The 23,960-nt window shown below is 46.9% G+C and overlaps 3 protein-coding genes across 3 annotated transcripts; all 3 read right to left on the reverse strand.

The window, feature by feature from the left end:
- Nucleotides 1–1,529: 1,529 nt before the first annotated feature.
- LOC119179154 (UPF0739 protein C1orf74 homolog) lies at nucleotides 1,530–2,628 on the reverse strand. The gene has a single exon (XM_037430226.2). It carries the CDS (start codon nucleotides 2,364–2,366, stop codon nucleotides 1,590–1,592), a length of 777 nt encoding a protein of 258 aa, XP_037286123.2. The 5' UTR covers nucleotides 2,367–2,628; the 3' UTR covers nucleotides 1,530–1,589.
- Nucleotides 2,629–17,253: 14,625 nt separating this feature from the next.
- Nucleotides 17,254–20,822, reverse strand: LOC142767534 (uncharacterized). The gene is made up of 8 exons (XM_075869404.1): nucleotides 20,758–20,822; nucleotides 19,611–19,740; nucleotides 19,306–19,481; nucleotides 18,787–18,848; nucleotides 18,658–18,715; nucleotides 18,487–18,591; nucleotides 18,318–18,431; nucleotides 17,254–18,020 (listed from the first exon to the last, which is right to left on the reverse strand). Exons 2-8 carry the CDS (start codon nucleotides 19,724–19,726, stop codon nucleotides 17,278–17,280), a joined length of 1,374 nt encoding a protein of 457 aa, XP_075725519.1. The 5' UTR covers nucleotides 19,727–19,740; nucleotides 20,758–20,822; the 3' UTR covers nucleotides 17,254–17,277.
- A 408-nt stretch (nucleotides 20,823–21,230) lies between these two features.
- Nucleotides 21,231–22,628, reverse strand: LOC142767811 (zinc finger protein 862-like). The gene has a single exon (XM_075870052.1). The coding sequence runs from the start codon at nucleotides 22,626–22,628 to the stop codon at nucleotides 21,231–21,233; it is 1,398 nt and encodes a 465-aa protein (XP_075726167.1).
- Nucleotides 22,629–23,960: the final 1,332 nt, after the last annotated feature.

Consider the following 23,960-nt stretch of genomic DNA (forward strand, 5'->3'; position numbering starts at 1 on the left):
CTTCAGAATTACCATCAGCCTTACCTGGATTTACCTTTCTAATCCTGCCAACTCACACGTATTCCAAAGCAGTGCAGTTCATGTACCAATATTTTTTGCTTAGAGGCTCGAATTACTTTGGGAGGTGCTTTCAACCTCCTCCCCACAAACTCTTGCAAGTAATTCTTTGATTATTATATCTTACGCTGTCACCTCTTCAAACAAAATGATCTTACTGGTTTGGAAGCACTCGGAACTCATTTTCGAAGATACCGTGTCAAACGGCACCAAGAAGAGCACAGATTACGTGAAATTATAGGTGTTAAGGTGCATTGACACCACAGTCGAAAAAGCCAATTTTAGAGTAATGGACTAGTGGGTAGACTCACTCTGACTCGGAACGAGCCGCGAGTTTGAGTCAGTCCGGGTGAATAATGTTTCGGTGAGTTTCAGTCCGAGTGAGTTCGGCTGAAGTAAATTTTTGTGAGTCCAAGTCAGTCCGGCTCAGGAAAATGTGTGCGAGTCTGAGTACGAGTGAGTCCAAAGCTCAAAATATATTTTATGAGAGAGTCTGAGTGAGCTCCAAAAGTTTCGCCGACTTACACTTACAGTTGACAGTCGGCACTTGAGAAGTGTTTTTGGTAGTAAATGCGTATGCGTTGGCATACCCTGCTATTCCATATTACGAGCCTTTACCATACTGTCAAGTTCCAGTTCCTTCAAGAAAAAAAAGCACAACGTGCCAGTGTCTGTGCGTTTTTAGATGTGGAGCATGTCTTGCTCGCAGGTATGCCACGCGTCTGCACGCACACTATGCATGAGCAACTCTCCACCTTCCCTCTTCCCAACAGCTGCACGTTAATCTCTCCACTTTCTCTCCTACCACCTGCTTGCACTTGCTCCCCCATTGTGCATGCGCATCCCCTTCTCTCTCTATCCTCTCATACCTTGCAACGCCAATGCAGGGACCGTCTGCTACCCTACGCTCGCTCCCCCCCCTCTTCTCTCGGCACTCCTCCCCACGGTGTCTTGCAAAGCCAATTCGGGAAGCATCTGCTAGCGAGTTTCTTGATTGAAAAAAAACGGACTGCTAGCGCTGCACCACCGCAATGCTGCGCATTACCCCGTGGCCCCCTTTGGGCAGATTGTGCAATTTTTCACTGCGGTCTCCGACTGCAATGACACGTCGTTCTGCCATGGCTTCACTGAAGAACAGAATTGAACAGAGGTTAACACACTTGTCTAGAATGCTGCAACTGTGCACTCCAGTATGTTACGTGCTCCGGTGTCGTGTATATTGGTAGGTAAGTATGAGATAGCCTAAGCTTGAGAATTTATCTCAAGCGGTCGTGCATGCTATCACTTGGACTCCTTAAAACCAGGTGTAATCGGCTAACGTCGTTACTGCAATCCAGAGCGTGCCATTCCAGTGTTCTGGACTTGCGTGTAGACCTCTGTGCATACATAACCGCACTAGGTATAAAAAACACTGTTGTGATTGCCGGCGGGTAATTGCTCCGTAAGTGATGAATGACAAGGACGATGGAGCATGACAGTGCCACGGACAAATTTTTTCACAAGAGTGAGTTGGAATCGCGGTGATTCGACGGTCACAGAGCCACAGTGGGATAGCGCCTGATTTCGTCGACTCGGACGAGCTCGAAGTCATCAGCGGCAGCTCTGGCTCGCAGTCGCTGCCACCAAGCGTCCACATGCGGTCGCAGCTCGCCATCCAGAGCGGCAGGGAAGCTGAAAGAGTAGACGTCGTCACTCGGCACCCCTTCTGAGCGTCCCGCAGACGACGTTGCGGACCGCACTCTAACAACGTTCAGTTCTTCCATGGCGAGGCAGTTGCCGGCGTCGGCGCCGCCCTCGAACCAGTAAACGACAGGGTATCCCAAGAGAACGCCGAACACCGTGCAGAGGTTCCACGCGCGGTCGGGTTCTAAATAGGCGAGTTTGTCGTCGCAGCGTGGAGGCGTCGCGGCCATCTCGGCCAGACGTCGTTTCAAAGACGACAGCATCGCCACCACGCCCTCGGGCGGAGACGCCGGTGCCGTCGGGGCGGGGAGCCCCACCGAAACGTCAATGAACACAAAGGCGACGTCCAGGAGCCTCTGTAGAGTCTCGGGAACGTTGCAGACCAGCACGTCATCGCGTCCCAATTTGAATGCCCTGACGTCGTCTTTGCCCGAGTCCGCCCTGCAGAGGCGAAGGCATTCGGCGACCCCACGTTCGGTCGGTTCGCCGACGTCCCAGAGGTAGCACGGTTTGTAGCCTCGCGCCGTCCACAGTACGCCCTTCGGACGAGAGGTCGCTAACCCGCGACGCCGATGTCTTTTTTGTTTCGCGTAGTCCGGCCATTCGCGCACGACGTTCTCGGGCATGTCCCCGGCGATGCTACAGCCCGCACGAACACATACAACGTGCGAAGCGGAAAGGTAGTGTTTTCGCCACCTGTGTCTTTCTTTTTCAAGTTACGATTTCACGTGGCGCTTACTCTGTGGAATGGAGTGCAGCAAGCAAGAACTAACACACACGGAAAAAGATTTTTTTTTCTCCGCGACTAACACGGCTGCCGCTTCTATGCTGAATTTAGTGTGGCTTGGCTTGGCCGAAAAACACCCAAGGTTTAGAACACTTATCAATGCTTGGACGGCTTAAACCACGGAGGAAGGCCTTTTCCTTCCTCCGTGGCTTACACTAAAATGAGCTGCGTTTTTGCGTAACTGCACAAAAACTAAAGGTACAGAGAATGGTACAGAGACATCTGAATTTACGTTTTCTTTCACATTACAAAGAGGCCGCTGCTGTCATCACATAGGGAGAGTATGAGAGATGTAGAAAAACAGCATTCTAGTGCATTATACGCATTACCTTTCCTTCCTCCGTGCATTCCAGGCTCGTTTGCGAGAGCCAATCAGGTGAGAGCACAACTGCATATAAAAAAAGCTCTACAGCTTGGCGCGCATTTCGTGACTTGTCCCGCGTGCGCATGAACGGTGCTGGGTTTGGGTTGTCGTGCTGCCTTACCGGCTGTAGTGCCTTCTTAACTAGCGACCCTTGTTTTCGTTAGCTGAGTGCCAACATTAGATAGTTCATCTTGAAATAGTTTCTTTTTTTTACTGCGTTAAAAACACGGACAAAAGAAGACTACAAGCTAACGCCTCAACTGTCGACTGAGCGAGCCGTCGTTCTTCCACGCTTACAGCAACAAAAAAAAAAAAGGCTGAAGATATGGCAAGTCCCACTGGTTTCGACAACGCAGTCCGGGCACTTCGAGGAGCAGAATCCGTCACGCATTCTATGGAAATATTCGCTGGCAGGTTGGAGTCATTCGTCGTCGAACCGTCCTGCCTTGTGTACGTGGGTCTCCTGAGGTCCGAGCGTCGCCTGAAGCCGTGTTTGGCTCACCGCCAGGGAGACGATCGCTGGATGAAAAAGGCTGAGCCGGAGATCGAGTCTCTCTGCACTGAATTGGCGAAAAATAAGAAAATGTGTTCGTTTGACTGGCACGAAGCCGTGCCCCATGCGAAACAACGCGACTTCGCCAGCGGGGCTGTCAGGTTCCACTTCTTTCTCATTGGTTGCCACGGCATTGTCATACTGGGCGCGCTTTTGCCGTTGCCGCCCGAGCCCCTTAGGCAGCCCTTGCTAGAGCTGGCGACAAGAATGCGACAACTGGAGCTTTTAAAACGGGCCAATTACGGTGTGCAAGACCTGGCCACTTTGTTGCTTCGGAATGACCCCTACCTAGAGTGGTCCGAAGTCGCGTTTGTCTTGGCTCTTCAGCGCGGATCGCCCCTGTCGATTGCCATCTTAGACCTGGACAACTTCAAGAAAAAAAACACCGTTCTGGGCTACCTGAACTCTAACCGAGTCGTCAAGAGCCTAGGCCGCCTGATAATCAAAACCGTCGATGACCATTTGCATGGGACTGTGGAGGTGGGTCGGTTTGGGGGAGACGAGTTTATGTTTACGTTCTTGGGAGACGGCGAATTCGCCAGAAGCCTCATCAAGCCCATTCATGGGGGCGTCCCTGGTCTGGCACCCGAAGTCACCGAAGACACTCGTAGAAAACTGCGAGATCTCGGCGGCTGTAGCGCATCGGTGGGCATCGCGACGTGCTGATTTGACGGAGCGGTCGAACCTCGATGCACTAATAAACATGGCCGAAGTAGCATTGAAGAATGCGAAGAAAGAGAAGAACCGTGTAGTGCTGTACGATTCGCTTACCGAATCGCATAAAATAGACGTGGTGACCGCGTCATAAGGACTTAAGGTTGCACCACCTGAACCAGTTCACTCGGTGCTGCACTCCGTCATTCGTTTCGAGTACAATGTAGTTTATGCAGCGTGTTCCTGTGTTTAAAGTTACGCCTTCTTACGTTGGTTGGACCGAAGAAGAATGGCTGAACCCACCACGGGGATCGGCCATGAAACGGAGAGAGAGAAATAACATTTATTTATACATCCGGCGTGTAGGAAGTCCCCGGCCTCGCAGGGCGCGGATGTTCCCTACCTTAAGATTGCGGCTATTAGAGTCCGATAATCTCAGAGCCTCGACTTCGAGGATGTTGTGCTCCGACTAGGCGACAGTTACACGGGTGCCTCCGCGCCCGTTAGACGGGTCGTCGGCTCCTTTTCTCCGTTGCTTCGCCAAAGCCTCCTCAAGCCGCTGGATGGCCCTTCGATGAAACGGGCGGGCCTCTTTTTTTTTTTTTTGAAGTTTACTCGGTCATGGTCAGGGATGAAGGGGCTAAAGGCAGATGCAACTGCCTGACAAAGGCCCCCCTACTCATACATTGCTCAGGGGTGGAAAGCCGCGGTACATGCGCAAATACAGGTAACAAGAAAAGGCAAAAAAACTAAACAAAAAAGAACAGGCCCACAGGCGATCAAAACACAATAGGTAGAATAGTTACCTTCGGTACACACTAATAATGCGTGACATGAAAATGTTTATACAAGCCCTGATGATGATCAATGTTACAAAACAGTATAGAACAAAATAGGAAAAAATCAAAAGACAGCAAATACACAATATAAAGAGAACATTAGAAGCTAAACAAAAGGTAATCTATAACTTTTTTCCGTAGGCTGTATGTCGAACATTTGTCCTGGATCATATTGCCGATTTCTCGAATATTATTCAGAAAATGTGGCATTAAATAGGCTAGTGTCTGAGTACCATATTTAGTTCGGAACATAGGTGTTCTGAGTCTATTTTGCTTTAGGTGATATTGTGAATGTACGGTTAACGATGTCACAGAACGAGCGCTCAAAAAGGGCGCGCCGCCACATTCTCGTGACGAACCGCCGGAGTGACGCCTCGAGGTCAACAAAAAAGAAAGAAAAAGAAAACGAACATCTAAAGGCTCCCCGGGCGCGCGAGCCTCTCCTCTCGGAAGCGTGGCTTCGCCGAAGAACCTCCTCACCCCACATCGGCGGCCGAGCAAGCACTGGAAATTTCTAGAAGGAAAGGGGCGTGTTATGCCCGGTTGAGTCATCTTTCGGGGACGGCCCTCGTACAGTCTCGCGCCTTCCCCCAGCCTCCGCTGCGCATCGCGCCGACGAAATGACGAGAACCTTCTGGAATAATCGAGCAGCCGAGATGAGAATGCAGGAGAAGACGGAAGTTAGCGCCAGAGCGCGTAGGGATTCTGCCGAGTAGTTGGCGAAGGTTTTGTCCGTAGCGACAAAGCAGGAGAAGAAGAAGAGGATTTACACCTGATGGGTGAAGGTTCGAGCTACAGGCAAGAGCGTGTGTCTACCGCTATCGAGCGAAGACGTTTGGCAACAGCTGCGTGTGTGAAGCCGACGTGTTTCCGGCGAAGAAGTTGGAAGCTTGGAGAGAGGCCAACTGAAGACGCGAGGTTTCCTGGAAGAGAAACTTCAGGGGCAGCGGAACGACAACAACGCTGGACTTTGAGTGAGTGATTCTCGGAAGAGTATCATCCAGACTTTTGTTCCAAGAACTTTGGACTGAATAGGTTTTTTTATCACTTTAGTCTTAAAGTGTCTTGGCTGTTCAATGCATGCGACTGCATTGTAGTGCGTATTGTTGTCTGTGTCCATTGTTTCGAGTGTGGCTGATTGTACTGTGTAGTACGTTGTTTGATTGGTGACATATTGTATGCAACTATTGTGGAGTGTGCATTCTTGTGTATTGTTTTCGATCTGCCATTATTGAGAATATAATTTTGTTTGTTTATCAACTCTCGGCGCTGACTTGTTCTTTGGGCCACAGCCGGCGTCCGCTGGCGCGCCGAAAAGGACCACTTCTAAATTGTCCACGCTTTCGGGGTGCGGTTCGGTGGGCCGATACTTCGGCCCTTGGAATTAGCCCGGCGATCGCCTCCCTAACTAACGGGACCTGTGTGACAATTAATCTGGCGTTCGCGACAGGACCTTTTAGTGCCCAGTGTGTACAAAGTAGTGAGAAAGAGCCTCGAATTGTTGATAGTGCAATCGGAACGATTTTGTGTGTTGCTCAGCGTTCTCGGTAACGAGTGCAGGAGAGTGTTCCGATAGAGTGATTTAGGCAGATACGTTTTACACGCGGCAAGGTTTTATTTGCGAGACAAAATGGATCTCGAAAAGTTAGTAGCTCTTGGTGAGAAGATGGGTCTTTCTGGCGCCGAACTACGGAAGTGGGTAAGCCAGAAGGAGAAAGAGGCGGTGGAGAGAGATAGGTTGGCAGCTGAGAGAGCCAAGGAAGAAAAAGCAGCTGAGTTGGAACGAGAGAGGTTGGCAGCTGAAAGGGCCAAGGAAGAAAAAGCAGCCGAGTTGGAACGAGAGAGGTTGGCAGCTGAGAGGGCCAAGGAAGAAAAAGCAGCTGAGTTGGAGAGAGAAAGGCTGGTTGCTGAAATGGCGAGAGAAGCAAGAGAATCAAAGGAGCGACAGCTGAAAGAAGAAAGAGAGCAGCAATTGAAGTTGGAGCTGGAGAGAGAAAAGTTGGCAGCCGAAACGGCGAGAGAAGAAAGAGAGCAGCAATTGAAGTTGGAGCTGGAGAGAGAAAGACTGGCGGCTGAGAGGGCGAAAGAAGAAAGAGAGGAAAGAGAACGGCAGCGACAGCACGAGATGGAACTCGAGCGGCTCCATTTGCAACAGCGAAGTGAAACTCCGGTCCAGGCTAGAGTTGAAAGCATCGAACGGGAGGACCACGGCTTCCACTTGAACCCAAGCAAGCTGCTCGTGGCGTTTGATGAAAGGAAGGACGACCTTGACGCGTACCTTCACCGATTTGAGACGATTGTGAGGAGCCAGAATTGGCAGGAACATCAATGGGCAACTGCTTTGAGTACTTGCTTGAGTGGTGAAGCACTCAGTGTGTACGGTAGGCTGACGCCGACCGATGCAGCCAGCTATGCAAAGGTGAAAGCTGCTTTGCTGAAGCGATTTAGGTTTACTGTAGAAGGATTCCGGGACAGATTTCAGACAGGAAAGCCAGCTGATGGTGAGACGGCTACGCAGTATGCCGCCCGACTTTGCCATTATTTCGACAGATGGATTGAACTTTCAGGGACAGCGCAGGAGTACGATGAGCTTAGAGAGCTCCTAATTAGAGAACAATTTATTACTAGTTGCCACCCAAGCCTGTCGCTGTACTTGAAAGAGAGGAAGGCTGACTCACTTGAAGACATGATTGGATTGACTGATCAATTCTTGGAAGCGCAAGGTGGCACTAATTTGGCCAAGGTCAAGACGGATTGTCCTGAGGAGTCGAAGAAATTGGCTCCCGAAGAAAAGAAGCGTGCACCATACAGCATTCCGCGATGTTTTCTGTGTAACCGACTGGGTCATCGCGCGAAAAACTGTCGAACGATCTTTACGAGCCCTAAGGTTGTAAAATGTTTCAAGTGCGGTCAGACTGGGCACAAAGCAGACGCATGTCGAAACGGAGCGAGTCAAACTCACCAGGTGTCCTGTGTGCTAGCAGCACCGAAATCCGATGATAAGGCCGTCACAGATGGATTCGTAGAGTTGAAAAGTGGCGAGAAAATTCCTATTGTGGGTGCGGTAATGGCAAAACAGCCAACTGGTGTTTCGAAGGGAATGCCGACGCTGCCTGGAAAAGTTGCAGACAAAAAGATTGCGGTGTTAAGAGATACCGGCAGCTCCACTGTTATCGTGCGGAGAAATCTGGTACGGGAAAGTGAGTTAACAGGCAAAATGAAACCGGTTTGCCTAATCGAGCGTACGGTTCGGATGCTCCCCGAAGCAGAGATTGAGGTGGAAACCCCGTACTTCAGCGGGAAGGTTACCGCTCTATGTATGACGACCCCCCTTTACGACCTTGTCATCGGAAACATCAATGGGGCGCGAGGACCGAATGATCCGGAATGTTTGGGAGAAGACCCTAAGATAGAGCCCTCGCCAACCCAACGACCGCGAGATACAGTGGAGGAGCAACCCGTGACCGATCTCACTAGAGCCCAAGGTGAAGCCGCGGCGCAAGAGACAGCGAATGAGAAGATGATCGTGTTGAATGAGTTCACGGGCAGAACAGTTGGACGTACGTCGGCACGACCACAACCGACAGACAGTGTAAAGGTGACGGAGTCGGCCAGCCAGGCCCAATGTCGTGACATGAACAAGCGGGTGACAGGATCGGTTGAGCGTTATCACCCGTTAACAGTGTCAGAAGTGACAACGATGGCTGAGACGCCGCCTCAGATATCGTCGTTGGAAAGGGCTCGCCGAAAAATAACTTGGAAACACAAGAAGAGATCGAGCGAGCACCGCAAGAAAGGGCGCAAGCGCCGCTCGGAATGCACCAGATAGGTGTCGAGGTCGAATCAGAATGTGTTTGGCAGTGCTGGGTGCCATATGTTGTGTTAATGTTGTGTTATCCTGTGTCACAAGTGTCGAAGTGTTTGTGCTGTGATGTATAGTGTTGTATAATTGTTGTAAAAACAGAACCTTGTACGTTTGTATTGTTTGGAATGTGTGATGAAGCGTTGTACTCATGTACCTGCGGTTATATTTCATGTGTGTGAGATTGAATTGTAATGTCCAATCATAATGAGTGATATATTGTGAATGTGACGTGTCATGAGCGACGGACTATGTTACAGTCTTTAAGTGTGTGGTGACTGTTCGCGCTCGTTTGTGTGGTTTTGAATATTATGAGATAATATTCTTAAAGTGGGGGCAGTGTCACAGAACGAGCGCTCAAAAAGGGCGCGCCGCCACATTCTCGCGACGAACCGCCGGAGTGACGCCGTGAGGTCAACGAAAAAGAAAGAAAAGGAAAACAAACATCTAAAGGCTTCCCGGGCGCGCGAGCCTCTCCTCTCGGAAACGTGGCTTTGCCGAAGAACCTCCTCACCCCACATCGGCGGCCGAGCAAGCACTGGAAATTTCTAGAAGGAAAGGGGCGTGTTATGCCGGGTTGAGTCATCTTTCGGGGACGGCCCTCGTACAGTCTCGCGCCTTCCCCCAGCCTCCGCTGCGCATCGCGCCGACGAAATGACGAGAACCTTCTGGAATCTCGCGCGCAAGGTATTTAATCGAGCAGCCGAGATGAGAGAGCAGGAGAAGACGGAAGTTAGCGCCAGAGCGCGTAGGGATTCCGCCGAGTAGTCGGCGAAGGTTTTGTCCGTAGCGACAAAGCAGGAGAAGAAGAGGATTTACACCTGAGGGGTGAAGGTTCGAGTTACAGGCAAGAGCGTGTGTCTACCGCTATCGAGCGAAGACGTTTGGCAACAGCTGCGTGTGTGAAGCCGACGTGTTTCCGGCGAAGAAGTTGGAAGCTTGGAGAGAGGCCAACTGAAGACGCGAGGTTTCCTGGAAGAGAAACTTCAGGGCCAGCGGAACGACAACAACGCTGGACTTTGAGTGAGCGATTCTCGGAAGAGTATGATCCAGACTTTTGTTCCAAGAACTTTGGACTGAATAGGTTTTTTTTATCTCTTTAGTCTTTAAGTGTCTTGGCTGTTCAATGCATGCGACTGCATTGTAGTGCGTATTGTTGTCTGTGTCCGTTGTTTCGAGTGTGGCTGATTGTACTGTGTAGTACGTTGTTTGATTGGTGACATATTGTATGCAACTATTGTGGAGTGTGCATTCTTGTGTATTGTTTTCGATCTGCCATTATTGAGAATATAATTTTGTTTGTTTATCAACTCTCGGCTCTGACTTGTTCTTTGGGCCACAGCCGGCGTCCGCTGGCGCGCCGAAAAGGACCACTTCTAAATTGTCTACGCTTTCGTGGTGCGGTTCGGGGGGCCGATACTTCGGCCCTTGGAATTAGCCCGGCGATCGCCTCCCTAATTAACGGGACCTGTGTGACAAACGATGATGAGGACAAGATTTGTGGGTCATGCAAAATTTGCCTATGTGTATGCATAGCAAGTCTTAGTTGGAATAGCTGATCTATTCTGAGTATATTAAGCTTTAAAAAGGATGGCGCTGTGTGGTCATTTCGCTTAAGATTTTCAATGCAACGGACAGCTCTATTTGTAAAATTATGTTCTATCAAAATTTCTTTGAGTAGCGGTACCCCAGATTAGGAGACAGTATTGCAAATGAGAGTGAACTAGGGCATAATATAACAGCAGTTTCAACCATTTAGGCACCAAGGAGCTAACTTTATACAGTATTGAAATTGACCCGCACATATTTGCATGAATCTTGTTTACGTGAGGTGTCCAGCTCATATTCTCTTCAAAAACAACACCTAGAAATTTATAACTAGGAATCTGTTCGATAGCGCAGTTTTGAAATATTATACAGGCATTATGATCGTCGGGCTTATTACAGCTCTTGACAATAATATATTTAGTTTTTTTTACATTAAGTTGAAGTTGGTTTAGATGCAACCAGTCTGAAAGTTCAGTTAGCCATCTATTAGCTACATTTTAAGTTCAAGTAGATGTTTACCTGAAAAAAAGTACTCGTGTCATCTGCATAGAGAATAATGTCAGGAGTTCGCGGTATGTTCACAATATCATTTATGTAAAGGAGAAAGAATAAAGGTCCCACAATAAAACCTTGCGGAACGCCATATTTTATTGGCTGAGATTGAGAAAGGTAGCCATTTAGATTAGTGAATTGTACCCTGTCAGATAAGTAACTACGGATCAAATTTAATACGATACCTCTAATACCGTAGTAAGGAAGTTTGTGAAACAAAATGAAATGCTTTATGGAATCAAACGCCTTTTTGAAGTCTAAAAATATTGCAAGAGTATATTGCTTATGATCCATGTTAATAAGTAATTTTTCTTTAATATCCAAGAGTGCCATTTCAGTTGATTTCTTTTCACGGAATCCGAACTGTTGCCTTGCAAGCATTTGATGGTCACCAAGAAACTTCATTAGTCGTTATTTTAATGTATACTGTAAAACTTTGGAAAATAAAGGTAGCACGGAAATAGGCTGGTAGTTATTCAAGTCGTCGTGAGAGCCACCTTTGTGGATGACTACCACCTTAGCTATCTTCATGCCATCAGGAAAAATACCCGTGGCAAAAGCTTGATTGTAGATATGCTGCAGTGGGCCACACAGTAATTCGGCGACATGTTTAATTGGTTCTACCTTAATGTCATCGTAACCAGCGGCAGTATTTTTATTTAAGGACTTCAGGTATGTAAGTATTTCTAATTGACTACAAGGAGTCAAGAAAATAGAGTTCGAAGAGAAAGAAGAAATCTATTTTTGGCAGTCGTTTGCTGCGTCCCTTGTCTGAGCTGCTGCACCTGAGGTTAAGAAATGATTATTAAATTTATCCGCCAGACGAGCTTCTCTAAACTCAACACCGTCCATTGTTAATGCTGAGGGAAGAGAACCTTTTGTGCACTCATAGGAACACTATGAGTGCACGTACCGAGTTCCATGCTTTCCTTGGATTGAAAGAGACCTCTGCAAATCGAGCTTGATAATACTGAATACGGGCTCTCTTCAAATCAGAGTTTAACTTGTTGCGAACTTTTTTATATTCATGTAATATAGATATGTCTCTTATCCTAATGAAGTTATGGTATAGTTTATCTCGTTCTCTGATTCTGTTGTAAACACCTGTGTTAATCCATGGTTTCCTAGACTTTCCATGCTTTTTATAGTATTGTAGTGGGAAGGCAGCATCATAACCGCGCTTTACATGTTGCAGGAACAGATCATACGATATATTAGGGTTTTGCTCACTGTAGACAATCTCCCAGTCGATACTCTCAATACTAGTATGAAATGCTGACAAGGCATTGGTATTGAAAGAGCGATATGGAACAGGAGCATCGTTAACACTATTTTTTTCTTTCTTAGCTGCAGGAAAAAAAAAACAGAATATGGACAAGTGATCGCTCAGATCAGTTGTTAGCACACCAGTACTGATGTCGTTTATATCATAATTAGTTATACATAGGTCTAGCATAGTTTCACTTTCTGCTGTTATTCTAGTAGGCAAACTTATAAAGTTCCTACACGAAAATGATTCGATTACATCTAAATATTGTCTACTTTGTGGAGTAAGAAGTAACAAATCAATATTAATATCACCGACAAGCACAATATGCAAATTTCTCAAGGACGCATATTCAAGCATCGAAGTTATAAAACACAGAAATTCTTGAATATCCCCTGATGGGGGCCGATAAACTGTGACAATCAGGGACATTACACATTGTACGGCAATGGATTCATAATGTGCGCTGACACAACAAAATTCGGGAAGCACGGCATATGAAACATCGTTTTGTATATATAGCGACACACCACCACCCCTACGATTCGGTCTATGCACGCTTTCATGCTTGTATCCTTCGATGAACACTACATCGGACGTGCAAGAGTACCAAGTCTCAGTGAAGGCCAAAAAATCGAACGTATGATCTAAAGAATCAAACAGCACATCAGTTTGCTTGTTTCTCATACTACGTATGTTTAAATGAAAGATCGACATTCTGTCCCGCTCCTTAAAAGAAGGGCCCTGCACAATTGATTTAAAAGTTTGAGCGTCATGATATATGGCTTCATGGAAGATAGCCATTGAGGGGGATAACTGAAAATTGAAGTAACGTAAGTGATAGAAGACACAGTTCAACGAATCTTATCTAGGTCGCTTTCGCTGCCTATGCGCAATGCTCGATCACCAGGCACCCTGCGCACAAACAACTTGCCGGATTTTTGCCACGCGAACTGATAATGGTATTCCTCTGCCTTCGCCTTCATTAGCCAGAGAAGTTTCTTGTTCTGTGGCATCAGATTGTCAAGGAAATACACGTTAGAGCTAGCAGTTTTTAATTCGACCTTCTTAGCCATCCACGTGACACGAAACGAACAAGCACAACAGGAACTTTGCCGGTTTTTGGTGGAAGTCTGTGTATGCCTTCGACTTCAGAGCTCGTCAGTTCAGGAAGGGTAAGCTTAACTGCTAAGTTATTGAGCTTACCGAGCAAATTTTGATTCTGGGTGAAAGGCATGCCGTGAATTTCAATATTTTGGCGTCTACTGTATTGCTCTAAAGCATTAACCTGCTTTTGCAGCTCATGGACGTTCTTAGTGGTGTCGGACAACTGGGCAGAATGCACCTGTTTTTTGAGGACTGCTGTTTCAGCTGATTGCTTTTGCATTTCAACGAGCACCGCATCATATTGATCAGACAAATGCTGAACTGACAGCTCCAATTTGTCGACTGTATCTTTTACTTTCATTAGTGCATCCACCTTCTCTGTATGTCTGGTATTTGGGCCAGCTTCCTATTAATTTCGATCAGTACTTTCTCGAACGACAAATTATGCTCGCCGGTGTGGCTCTTATCGCCACGTGCACTTCAGGCCGCCTAAACCATGCATGTCTGGCACTTCCATGTTTTCTTTGTGGCATCATCTTTTTTGAAGGTCGTTTTGCTCATTCCCGAGCATGCTCCCAGGTGATAGCCATATTTGCATTCAGAGCAGGTTGGATATGAGCCGCTCTCTAAGAGAGGCTCATATCCTTCTAAGGATATAGGCCTTAGAAGAGGAGGAGAAGGAGCCTCTAAGAGAGGCTCCTTCTCCTCCTCTTCTCATGGCTTATACCTAATGCAGGGCATGGGCCGACTGTTGGGCGAATTTTTTTTTCAATGTTTCTTTACAATACTTCTTGAATAAGCTGGGAATAGTTAATACAACAAACTTAATTGTAGAATATGAGTATTGAAATGTTCAAAAGGGTGAAGAATTTATCTCGATATTCTTTTAGACTGACTGATACATTCCTCTATGGTGTAGTAAACTTCTGATGTCGTGGCACAACATCATGCTACCGTTTCTTTTTTTAGTATTATAATTCCAATTGCTGGCTCTTAGAGCCACACACGGCTTTGATGTAGCATTTTGTATTGATGTGTTGGTCTAATCAAGTAAATCAAGTATGTGGTTGATGCTCGCATGGAAGCGGGGTGTATACACTTCATCGTCTGATGCAGCAAACAATAATTACCTTAACCCATATATGCCTAAACTAAGAAAAATTCACAAAGCTAATTTATTTCCCTAAAATGATTGTTTATATGACCTCAGAAAACAGAATAAGGCCTTTAATTAAAGGAGTCCTGACACTTTTTGAGAATAGTCAGAAAATGCTGCCAATCGGTAGTGGAGGCTCCCGACAACAGGCGAGCCAAATAATATAGCGCAGCACGCGACCTGAAATTCACAATAAATTATTAAAGTCTGCTAATAATTGCTTTTTCTTCTCTCGACAAATCGCGCAATAAGCCCAAAAATCACTCGTAAGCCCATCTATCAGCCATTGGCTGATTTGAGCGTGGCGCGCTCGGTTGTTACAGAGTACACCGCGGGAGGCCGTCACTTGTCCATGCGTATGCGCACAATCGCGCTGAGAAAGCCATGTATTAAAAAAAAAAAGTTTTCAAGGTCACAAGGCGCGCGTTATATATATTGTGAGGAACCTGTTTATTCGGCCAGGCTCGAGCTAAATCACACTGGTGATGATATTTTTAGATGTACAGGTGATGATGATTACAAAGAGAATAAAGAGTCATTCGCTTGTGGCGCTCACACTAATTCCCCCGCGCGGTGAAAGCGGCCGCCTGGTCGCTTGACAGTATTATGAAATGCGTCGCGCAGAATGGAGTTTGGGTGGCACTGCCTGCCAGTGTAAATACGTTCACGATGGATCCTGACCAACTGGCCCAACTTACCGCCTTAGAAGCGACCCAACCATACATAATGGACACACAACGATGGCAACAGAGGTTTTTAGTTTGACGTTTTTGTGGTCCGCCCCGCTCCGGGAGCATCTGTGAAGCCGCAGCGGAGCGGCGGCTGATTTTTCTCTTTCGGTTATTCGTTGCCGGCAGCGAAGTGGACCTTTCGCAGTTGCAGCGCCCTCTGGTCGTTTTCATCGCCGGTAAACAAAATAAAAAACATTTTTTTCACGTTTACAAAGCAAAACAATAATGTATAAATTATATTTTCATGAAGTATTTAGAAATCTACTTTCAATGTATTAATCGTCTATTTTTTTGACAAAGAAGCAAGCTCTGATTTGATAGTAGCCGCTCAAAAGCCAGCAAGGTTCCGTTCCAGATCCATTGCAAGCATTCACTTTGTGTTGTTTACGCTTTTGACACGTGTGTGGTGGCGGCGTTTTTATTTTTACCGTTGAAACTGTGTTTTCGCGGCTTGCGCTGGGCAGGTGACGGCGAAGCTACAGCACTCGCGGAAAGCGTGCCATCTCTGGAGGAAGCCATCTTGAAATGAGCAAAGTTGCTGCACGCACGAGAGAGGGCGCGCGCGTTATCCCCCTTCCGCTTGCAAAAACGGCAGTGACGCACCACGCTCCGCTTAGGCTGCTCGTAACAAACATAACAAAGCTATTGCAGGATTCGGCTCAACTCGAATACTTTAGTGTAAACCTGCCGCTAATTGCTAACCTTTGAACTTGTCAAGCTGTATGCCTGAGATTGAAGACTGGAACCTAACCCTATCAACGTTTCGGTTCACAAAACGCACATGCCAACATAAACGAACCCGGCAAAACATTTTCAGAAACTTCGCGCGACACCCAACAGAGCAGAAATGAAAATCGCCAACACTTGACAGATGGTAATACAAAACATCACACACTTTCAGGTGATGTGCAGCGGCCTCAATTATGGCAAGAAAGTGAGATTCAAGTTGTTGTACGTATGCAAAAGCTGCTTCTGATGGCACAGTGAGATTCCCAAAAAGTTTGCTGGGGACGTGGTATGCTTTGAGCATTGTGAAATACTGGTGGGTACCCTTAAGCGTCTCCCTGTCGTCTTTCAGTAACTGTGGGCAACTGCAACCGTCACATGCATTCCGAAGGAAGTGTTTGATGAGAAAGCCAGCTACTTAATATGCAGCGGAGTCATCGATAATATGGGAGTGAACGTTTGTCGCAAGTTCAGAGAGATCGTCTAGAGCGGGAAAGTCGTCAGGCTGTGGCTGTGCACACTCCTCATTATCCACAAGAGACGCACTGGTGAGGGAGAATGGCGAGAGCTGCTCCTGGAGGAGGTCACATTCATCATCCTCGACATTTCCGTATTCTGACAGCTTGAAGAGTTTTCTTATGCAGATGGGCTTCAGGCCACAAATAAATTGTGCTACATTGGGATTGGTGTTGCAACCCTGTTTTTGCCTAATGTGGCCAACTATGTTCTCAAGAGGATCCTGTTGAAGCCTGCGTGTTAACAGGTATTCAAAATTGTAATTTTTGGAGAGGTCGTCCCATAGTTGACAAATTGCCTGAATTGTAATTTGCCAACCTACGATGGTTTGTGGTTGACGTCTGCCAACAAACTGCCATGATGCAATCCAGGGAAGCTGGCCTCGGAGGAAGTCAATCAGCTCTGAATCATTTTTCATGATTGCATGCCGCAGCTTTTGCGAACTTCTTTTTTTACTCGAGCTGTTCAAGGCATCGAAAATCCTGTCCATACGATCACAAAATTGAGCTGTAGTGATGGCCGAGGCAGGCAGCACCTTCGCATACACCATTGCCGTGACAGCAATCGAAACTGATGCACTGAGGACCTGAGTTGCTCTGCTGACCTTCATATTAGAAAAAGGTTTCTGATGAACGTGCCGTTCAGTCAACTTTGGAGCCAATCGCAACCGCAACTCATGTGAGGATTGGTAAAGGCTTACAATGTGCGACCAGTTAACGATGTCATCCCCAATGTATAACTTGTGTGCTTGGACATTATTGCGTGTTGTTTTAATTAAATGCGGAACATCAAAAATGTAATACACCCGCTCACTATTAACTTCAAAAAAAAGGCTTTGCTACAGTCACTCTTAGTTGGTTAGCGAGAGTTACATTTTAACTGCCCTGGTCACAAATGACTGCTTTCACTGCAATATTAATGCTCCTAAGCTCCAAAATGAGTGACACCAGCAAGTTATGCATAACAGATGATGGTGTTGATGTGTGCCCTATAGCAAAAGCAACCGGTTGAACCCACTTTCTCGAAACATCAACAAGAAGAAAAACCAGTGCTCGATCAGCGATGGTTGAAGTGCGATGAGTGCCATCATCTGTAAAACTCTGGACAACGTCTCTTGCAGCATCATAGTACAAATTCTTTTTGACTGCTATTTCTTTGATAACTAAAGCGCACACTCGGTCCCGTTCATTCCAAACTAGAGTATTTGTTGCAATGGAAGAAAGGATTTCTGGAATTATGCCTGGAGTTATCTTTACATTAGCTAGCCACCTCCTTAATGAACGCCGGAAGGGCAAAGAAAAATATGGAGCCAGAAATCGGTACGCTCGCTGACCTCGGAAGTTTAAGTGAAGAGCGAATTTCTTGAACCACACGGGAAACCGCTTGCCCTTGCGTTTGGGCCTCAAGCGAACATGTGCAGAAAGAAGTTTAAAAACCTCCTCGGTGACGTGCGGTCGGATAACTCCAAGGGCCTTTGAAGTCGATGATGGTGCTTGGTGAGGCTGTCTCCGCAGTCTTTTGATAGTTTTCCGCTGTGCTGCTACTTTGGCTTGCAGATGTTTAATGGTTTGCTTGTACTTCATTGATAGAGACATTGTCGCTGGCACACAGGAACGCACTGCAATAAACAAAAAAATGGATGTAAAAGCGAAGAACAACTAATCCCATATGAGCACTTTCCTCGCTCTTTCAGACCCAAGGTGCACAACTTTCTGCGGTGCAAAGTTTTCGATTCCACTACCTAAAAACAAACCATTCACAATGTTGACAATGCACAAAAAAAAATGAAAATCACTCAGAGCCCACCCTTACATTTTGTAAGTGCACACATAGTGTCCTTTTGAGGATAGTTTCCTCAGAATGTCCTAAATATAAAATAGCACATTAAAAACAGCTGCAAAAAAAGCATAGTCACCATTTTCTCTAGGGCACTCAGGCGTGGAGCTGTTGGCGGAGACGTCTTCTGGAGGGTCTTGTGAAGCTTGTTCAGTGCCTCGGACAGTGCTGTCGGAACAATCTTGCGAGCGGCCTGCGGAAGTCTCTATATCAATCCACTCTGGTGTTGAAGTGAACATACAACTTACCGGTCACACAAATTTCTTTTGTGACAGCTGAACGACTGGTTAAGGTTTTCTCCGGCAAGACAAAGTCAGCAGAAATTCTTTCACCGGCTACAAGGGAGCTGCCACCTGCAGAGGTTTGGTCAACAGTCAATTTGGGTAAAAAAAAAAAAGAAATCACGACACTGAACGCACCCTGCTCATCGGGGCACCTCAATGTGTAGGAGCCGCTTTTTGAAGCCTCTACCGCAGGTCCCGAAGAAATGAAATTATGACAATGTGTCAGTAAGAGGCTTAAAATAACACAAACTGAAGCTCATCCGCTCCTTGCAGTGCAGCTTCTGCAGCCATGTCACAGTCACTACTTGAAGCGACGCTCAGAGAACCTGCATATATGTGCAGTTGGTACAAGTTACAAAGCTTGTAGCATGGGGAAACTTAAACAGCTCTTTCAAACGCATAAATTGGTCGAACGTGGAAGAAAAGAGAAGGCACCAACTAAGAAACAAGTAATTTGTGATTTTTGGAATTACCAACAGTGCCAGCTTTCACTGATGAAAGGTATACGTACATGTGCAATCAGGCTTGAAGATAACGTGAAATAGCCCTCTAAAGTCTTTCAAAACAAGTTGCGCAGGTCAAGAGCATCAAAAAACGACAGAAATGTAAAGCTGCTGTTAGGAAGGTAATAGCCCACAATTCACAAAATTTAAGACTTTCCAAGTGTTAATTCTATAGGGAGGTTTCTCCATCGGCTACATAGATCTTCGCGGTTAACTGTCGCCACTGATTCAATACAAGTGGCTGCTATTGCACATATTTGAGTTTCAGTCAATCACTTACAAGGTGCAGCTGGTTGCACACTGGGAACAGCCATTCTTGTAAGCCTTGTGTGCCCAGGGTCCATGAAACTTTGAGCAGTAAAATGGTCGCTACAAACCCTGTACGTTGCGTACAATAGGCTGGCCGGCTTACTAAGGAGATCATCGCGTCCAGCATACTGCATCCATGCTTTCATCCTGCATTGGCAATGAACTATCAGCTGAAAGGGGAAGTGCTTGAATGGTGATTTTTTATTGTTACCCTCACTGAGCAAGTACGAACAGTAAGCCTAAAGACATGCAAACCATACAAAAGCTTTAACACACCTGCCGTCCCGTGGTATGCGGAAGAAACTCGTCCCAGGCTTCTTGTGGGTTCTGCCATTGTTGAAGCACCACGATACACAGCAGTAGCTGCCGTAGCTTGGACCGCCGGACGGCATGGCATCAGCGTGGTCTGAAAATGTTAGTAAGTGGATGCTTCGCTGTCAAATTACGAAAAAGATATGTGCACGTCATTAGTGTACCAGCAAACCACTTTGAATGATTAGCTAATCGATGCACAATACAAAACCAGTGATACATCTCTGACCCATAAAACTCTGACTTACAAAGATAGACGTCAAGACCACGTACAAAGATCTTCAGAAGTTTCCAGGCCGCTATCCCTTGTAATGCAATGGTATCGCGGCCTGGGAACTTTAGAACACCTTCGTGCGTACGCAGTATCAGCAGTACATTGGGAAGAAAAATCGTAGTTGAAATTTGTGCGGTAAAATTATATTGGAAACGTCAAAAAAATTTGTGGGCAGCTTGCACTAGTGGCACAAGGCTAGCGAAGAAACGAAGATGATGGCCACTTGGCTAGTCCAGATTTGCCTCCGGCACACCAAGAATTATTCGTGTTCCGAGCCTTCGGCAAACGCGTCGTGAAGCATGCGAGGCCCAGCGAACGCTTCTCAATATTTTGCACCGAGCCTATGACCTAGCTACGCGGAGCGGCCGATAGGCTTGGCCTAACGGTCCCGACGTGGGAGTCGCCCGCTGCGCGCTGACGCGCGCCTTGCAGGACCTCAATAAAGTTTCGCAACCAACCAACCCAGCTATGCTCAGCGCACAGACGCTCGCGTCCGTGGCAGACGCAGCGCGCGTCGCCTCGGCTTGACGCCGTGCCGCCTTTGCTATACTGCATACGTTGCACAATGTTCCCGTCTAGCCGCCGCATAGAGCCACAAACTTTCTTTTTAGCGAACCTCCCTGCCCTTACAAGCTTCAGAAAAAGGTTACAACTGCGTGAATGAGACGCCACGTAAGAAACAAACTCGCACACACGAAGCGCAACGTGTGTGTGTGCATCTTTCTATGATTGTTGCATGGTGTCTTATTCGCGCAGGTGTAACCGTTTTCTGAAAAAATGACCCAACAAGCCCAACAACACGTCATTCAACAAGCTTCGCTTGAAAACGTGCCTCACCTGTTATCTCACGCACGAAAACGCTGACGCAGCCGACGTTGACGAAAGCGACGAAAGCTTCCCGCTGTCAGTCCAGTGATGCCAACCTGAGGCAACGCTTTATTCCTAGAATGACCCCTCAAAAATCCTTAGATAGCAGGCAAAATCCCCAGATTGCATTTTTTTTTCTTTTCGCACGTTGGTATTCACCTTTATTACTCTAAACACAGCTTGCTCTTCGCCTCGTTTGCTCTGAATCTCATTAGAGTTGAGATATAGCTTACTAGCAGCAACTGCAGCTCTTTTTTTCAATATTTTCTGTGGAGCGATGTGAATTCGCTTCTTCGAGCAGACGACTCTGGTTTCACAGCAACGCCTCTTGAAATGCTCTTGCAACAGTCTCTTCTCTGTATGCGCAAATTACTGAGGCAGCCGGCCGAGGCTTGCAGGACGACGAAAATGCTGGACATCGTGACACGTAACCCTTTGAAGTCTTAATCACCATACATTTCTTTCTTCATCCGCTTCAAATGCGATGGAGTGATCTGGAAGGTGTAGCAGGAGCTGTCCGTCAAGGTTGTTTTTGCGTGCAGCAAGCCGCACAACGCGTCTGTTGACAATCTGTTTCTTTGCTTTGTTTTCAGCAGATTTACTTGCGAAAACACACGTTCGACCGCAGCGCTGGAGTGTGGTAGGCACAAAATGTTTTTCATAAACGCTGACAACAGGGGAAACTTTTGTGATCCATCGCCTCTTCGCATCTGGGATACGGCGTGCCAAAACTGGCTCGCAGTCAAGCCAGCGTGCTCACTCAGGTCCATGTTGCGGAGGAGACGCCACTCCCTGTCCAGTTCATTCAATACATTTTCCCTCACGATCAGAGGAAATGAGACCGCAAGGGGCGCGATTGATGGAATTGTCTTTCCCATGACAACTTTCGGGTCCAGGACTCGAAGGTTCTTCAACTGGTGACTTTTCAGGGGGAACCGCAAGTATATCTGACGAGCGGCTTCGATGAAAAACTCTAAGCACCGCAGCCTAAAGTTGTGAATCTGGTCATCGTTTAGGCCGTGTGTGCCACTGGATAGCGCTTCAGTTGGCTTTGCTCCGAGATATATTTCCTCTAGTGGCAGGAACTTGGCGGGGTCTTTGTACTGCACATCGGACAACGGCGTGGCCTCCAAGTAGTCCCGCTTGATGTAGCATTCGTGTATGCATTTTAGCGTGCCCGAAACCTTTTCGTGCAGCAAGTGGATTCTGGTTTCCTCGGACTGCATTTCTTTGTTTAGGTTTGTAAAAAAAGGCAGCACGTACTCAAGAAACTCGAGGTAAAGCTTAGTCGACGGGTTGCTAAGCTTCTTGAGAATGGCTTCTGCGGCAAGCACGTGGTCCTCAGTGGCTGCTTTTTTGAAAAATGAAATCAAGGCCGGCATCTGCTCAAGTAGGCGGGTAACAACAACTTGGAGGGGCAGCCACCTGGTTTGCCTCGGGTGCAGTAGCTTATGTGGCTTCACATCTGCGAGCCTTTGGACCTCCTGGTATGCAGACGTCTGCTTGGGAGACAAAAAGTAGTTGTACGCATCGCGGGCCAGATCCTCAACTCCTCTCGGTAGTGTTTTGCACGCGTAGGAGGCGCAGAGATGGAAGGAATGGCAAATGCATTTCAGAATGAAAATTCTTGGAATTTGTGCTTGCAGCATCGATGCGACAGAATGATGAGCACCCATCATCACGTTTTCTCCGTCCGCCGCGAAACCGATCAAGTTTCTTTCGTATGGAATTTCTGTGCTAGTAAAGACTGCCTTCAGACTGCTGAAGAGAGACTGGGCGGTTCCGTCGCTGACTGGTACCAAGTCAAGAAACGCATCCACTACGTCGCCGTTGGCATTCATCACTCGGGCGACAAGGGACAGATGCTTCACTGTTCCCTAAGGGCCCCCCCACCGCAAGCCAAGCATGTCCGACTACTCGGAGCTTCTCCGCAGAAAATTTCATGTAAATAAATAAATAAATATGTTTTCACCTCACTGTTCCCTTGTCAGTAGATTCGTCGACAAGCAGAGAGAACTTCTGTCTGCGCAAGAGTTCACAGATGTCTTGGCGACTCTGCTCTCCAAGAACATTTTTTACGATGGCAGTGCACTTCGTCCGGCCACAGCTCACATTCTTTGCAATTTGGGAATCATCGCATGCTGCTTTGACAACGTCAACTAAATGCCCCATGACATTAAATGGCGGGTTATGCTCTGTGATGAACGCTGCAAGCCTTATTTCCGCCTCTTTGACAGATTTGTCTAGCTGAGTTTGCCCACTTACTGCAGGCATAGAATGTCAGCGTGCGGGTCGATTGCAAGCTTGCAGCACTGTTCCTGTGCTTGGAGCTTGCGAGGTGGCGGTCGATTTCCGGTTTTCCACCTTTGCAATCAGCGTTGCACGACTTGCAGTAGAAGTACAGGGGCCCTTTTTTACTCGCTGCTCGCCATCCCTTGTACTTTGGTTCAGCTTCCCATCTCGTCAAATATTTTTGATCGTATGCTTTCGCTTTCTTTCTACTCGGCTCAACTTGCTCAAAGTCTCTTCGTCCAGAAGTTGCCATTTCACATGGAGCGCGCCTTCACTTTGCACAGTGAAGGTGCGCGGCGGAGGTGAATTTCGCACGTTTTTTCCGTGCACTGTAAGTCACAATTGCACTTTCACTCGCGAAGCCAAGTAGTCACTCGTGAAGACAAGTTCGGAAAAGTTCCTTCGAGTGTACAGCACACCTCAGAGTTTCCACAGTTGCACTTCACTTGCGAAGAAAAGTTGTCACTCGCGACGACAAGTTCGTACAAGTTCCTTCGACAGCACACATCAGAGGTTGTTACTGCGAGAACCTCGCGTCATAGAAAAAGAAATTACTTTCTCAATGCTCGCGTTACAGAACCAAAGTCGCCCTCTCTCGGCTTGCACAACACCAATGCTCTTTTAAACGAAAAAAATAGAATTAGCGAAGGAAAGTTAGAAATGAAAAATAGAAATTATCAAAAAATTACATTCTTTGCAGTTACTTATTATTAAAACGCGTGGTTACTCAGCAACACCAGTCATTAAGTTGCATAGCGTTTCATTTCAACACTCTAAAAAATCCCTAGATTTCATAAAAAGACGCCAAATCTTTAAAAGAGACAAAAAACCCCTAGATCTAAAGATAAATCCTTAGGGTTGGCATCACTGTGTCAGTCATG

The sequence above is a fragment of the Rhipicephalus microplus genome, chromosome 7 (assembly GCF_043290135.1).
Source record: "Rhipicephalus microplus isolate Deutch F79 chromosome 7, USDA_Rmic, whole genome shotgun sequence".
Lineage (NCBI taxonomy): Eukaryota > Metazoa > Arthropoda > Arachnida > Ixodida > Ixodidae > Rhipicephalus > Rhipicephalus microplus.